This window comes from Populus euphratica, unplaced genomic scaffold (genome assembly GCF_000495115.2).
Source record: "Populus euphratica unplaced genomic scaffold, PopEup_1.0 scaffold58.1, whole genome shotgun sequence".
NCBI lineage: Eukaryota > Viridiplantae > Streptophyta > Magnoliopsida > Malpighiales > Salicaceae > Populus > Populus euphratica.
The window spans coordinates 1,701,378-1,704,901 of NW_011499864.1; the positions used below are offsets into that span (position 1 = coordinate 1,701,378).

Here is a 3,524-nt window from a genome sequence, read left to right on the forward strand (position 1 = left end):
GGTATATTAATTTAAGTTTTTTATGATTATTTTCAAGTTTAATTTTTTTATTACATGATTTGCATTGATTGTTTTAAAATTAAATTTTATATTTTTTTTATAAATTATTTTCTGTTGAATTATCTCATTGGTATGGTAAGCGTCACAAAGTTTGATTAACTTTCTTGATTTTCTTATTTTTGTCCTTTTTTAGTTTATTTTTTCTTCAATTTCATGCTTTTATGGTGGATTTGTTTGTATTTGGAATTCAACATTTTTTTTAAATTTTTTTTAAACACTTTTTCATCACTCAATTATTTTTTTTACTAATAAAAAAACTGTTTCAGCCGTAGCATTGCGTAATACTGCAAACCTAATCCAAGTTATATTTTCTTTCAAACTGGTTGAAAGATTGATTTTAATAAACTTAGTTTAATTTTATAAAATCTAGTTAACACGAATAAATTCGGACTATATCTAATTAAGTAAACTCCAAAAACTTTTTTATTTTTTTTATTTAAAATGATGTCATCTCTTTTTATTTTTTTAATAAAATGATGTCAATAAATATGTAATCTAAGTAACTTCAGTCAAGTTAAACCTGACTCTAGTTTGGAGCCCCACTCTAGTTTTGGTGGTGTTGCTAGAGTAACTGGAAACAATATTTATAAAGAAAATAATATTATTTAAATAGTTATATCATAGGTAGGACAGAAGACCGGATGCCTGTGGTACAAGGGCATAAAATTAGGTACACCATCTTTTTTTTTATCTTTTTGACTCATTTATCAATCTCACACACTCGAGACCTTTCTCGTAGCAAATCCACCTCACGTCTAAACTGTTTTTTATTTTAAAAAATATCGAATAAATATTTTTAATTATTTTTTATAATTTTTACATGTTAGATATAATTTTTTTTGAAAAAACATTATTTTAATTACAAAATATTTTTATAAAAATAATTTGCACCTTGTCACTAAACATCCCACACATAATGCACTACCTAACCTAAGCATTTTTTGTGGTCTTCATTTCCTCCATTGAAGCTCCTTTTCAACTCATATTCTTGCTCTAAAGACACCGTCACTAGACTTCCTCACTTCACGCCATGCATTTATCTCACCCCAACAACTCTATAATTGGAACAAGACATAAGCTGATCACATTTCAGATCATGTTACATTGATATTGTTACAAGGAATCGACTAATATCTCAAAGGAAAAATAAAGGAAAGACAACGAAAGAAGGAAAGAAAAACAATCTAGCTGTGATTCAAAGCCTAATTGAACAAGTTGATTCAATTCAGTTGCCATGGAGATTGACCATCCTTGGGCTTTTTTCTTCATAGCTCTAGCACCACAACTGTCCAATATCAGAATACCATTTGGAAGTGTTAGTAAATTTGAGGGGGGGTGTCAAGAATGGATAGACTAGAGGGAGTTGCTCTTACACTCGGAGTCTGTTGTGATCCAATTTCCCTTCCTGTCATGAACAGGAGTGGAACTCAGTGACAGCATGTTGAGGTCCATATTCTTGGAAGAAGCCTTTGAAATGCCTGAGTAGGCAGAGGAAGTGGTTGAGCAGCTTTCAACATCCCATCTAAAACTGATCTTGGGAGACTCGATGCTGAGTTCTTCATCATCTGGTACTGATTTAAGGGTTGCTCGGCTTCTAAGTTGCAGAACCTGAAGTATCACAGAAAGAGATCGTTTAAACAAGCTGGTATTGGCAGCTCGATTTTACAGTCTTGAGAGCAGTAATGTAAAATCCGTATCAGGCAGCACTACCTGCTTAAGCCCTTGTTTTAATATGGCCAGAGAATGATACTGCGTGCACTTAATGAGCTCAAACGTCCAAACATGTCGAGAGAGGAGAAATTTTAAATTTTCCGGTTCAGGGAGAAGATTAATGACTCAAATATGTTAAAAAATTTACCTTCCGGCCGATATATTTTCCTGCTTTCTCAGATTTTGCAGCGGCAGCCCATCTCAATAGTTCCTTCATCCTCGATATGACTTTGGCTTTATCTCCTTTTTTAACTTCTTTCTTCTCCAACGTGCTAAATTTTTCATTTGTGCTGGCTGAGGACGACAATGTCGTGTCACTCACTGGTAAAATTTTATTACCAGCATGAGCAGCTGGATCCACTTTGTTACTCGTGACTTGTCCTCGTGCAGCAGTCTCTTCTTGCTTCATCTTCCTAGAGCGTATGCAATGCTGCTGTCTACTGTTGTAGCTATTAATCCTTTTCAGATAAAGTGTGCTGTAGAAGCAAGCTTTTGCAACATCTTTTCTGCATAAAAATGCAAATGGCCAGGAATATTTTAAACCAAATCTATCTCTCTCTCTGACCCTTTCTGATCTTCGACGATTCCCACTATACTTCAACAAAATTATCTCTCTCCCTGTAGCTGAAATTATCTCTCTCCCTGTAGCTGCTTACAATGAAATTTGTAAGGAAAAGAGCTATGCCTATTTAATAAACAGATACTAATGTGCAACATGTTTAAGAACCAGGTACTATGTACTGATGGTATTTCTCACCATTACTGTTGTTTTATGTGGCAGGGATGGATGTATGTTCTCTAGCTTGTTCATGTGTTACCCTGAAGAGCTTGTGGAATGTCTGCTACATTCATTCAAGAGTGAACATAAGCTTTGATGTGAACTCCACACATCTCATTATATGATAATGTCAAGCTCAACAAAGCTAACCTGCATGTTGTGCTTGATATTTTTTATACCTTCACTTATATAGGAACATGCCTGTGTGTGTGCTTGAGTGAGCTGAAGATTCCTGACTGCAGTAAAATAAGCCTTTTTGAGAAGATGAAGACAAAGAAATTAGGGAAATGGATCTAAAAGAGATAGTGAGACAACTAAGCAGTGAGTGGTGGAAGGTTGGCATGTGATTGATTCCCCGTAACATGGAAATTGTTTATAAAGATGATCATGTGGTGGGTATTAAGGAAAGATTTGAGTTAATGAAGAACCATGTTTAGCCACGTGGCATTTCTCTTGCCGAAACTTGTATATCTGCATTTCATCTATCAAGGTGGCCCCTTTGATTGACACCACTATTCAATAGGTCAAATATGTGATATGCTGATCCAGGGTTTGCCTCGAGTTAAGTGAATTAAAAAAACTCATTTTTTATATTAAGAAAACTTTGTTTTAAATTGTTTTTATGAAAAACCTAAAGTTCGGATTAACCCAAAGAATACCGAATATTAACCTGCTATGATTAGAGGCTGCTAGTTGTAAAAATTTGCTGAAGGAAGTTATTTTAAAACGTTTTTGTGTTTTAAAAATATTTTAAAAAATTAATTTTTTATTTTTTATTTATTTTAAATTAATATATTTTTAGTATTTTTAAATTATTTTAATATACTGATGTTAAAAATAATTTTTAAAAAATAAAAAAATTATTAGCATGTATTTTGACAAGAAAAATTACTTGAAAAACAACCACAATCATATTCCTAAACAAAAATAAGTCAAATTTTTTTTATTTAAGATTAAAATTTTAAATTTGATATGC

General features: G+C 32.6%; 1 protein-coding gene across 3 annotated transcripts; it reads right to left on the reverse strand.

Annotated features, from left to right (window-relative positions):
* Positions 1-1,101: 1,101 nt before the first annotated feature.
* LOC105125799 (uncharacterized) lies at positions 1,102-2,909 on the reverse strand. 3 transcript variants are annotated; one of them, XM_011026419.1, is made up of 5 exons: positions 2,699-2,909; positions 2,528-2,609; positions 1,919-2,394; positions 1,434-1,668; positions 1,102-1,345 (listed from the first exon to the last, which is right to left on the reverse strand). In XM_011026419.1, the coding sequence occupies exons 3-5, from the start codon at positions 2,177-2,179 to the stop codon at positions 1,326-1,328; spliced, it is 516 nt and encodes a 171-aa protein (XP_011024721.1). In that variant the 5' UTR covers positions 2,180-2,394; positions 2,528-2,609; positions 2,699-2,909; the 3' UTR covers positions 1,102-1,325. The 3 variants fall into 3 exon arrangements, with proteins under 3 accessions (XP_011024721.1, XP_011024722.1, XP_011024720.1); XM_011026420.1 differs by having other exon boundaries at positions 2,528-2,612; XM_011026418.1 differs by having other exon boundaries at positions 2,528-2,909.
* Between the last annotated feature and the right edge of the window lie 615 nt (positions 2,910-3,524).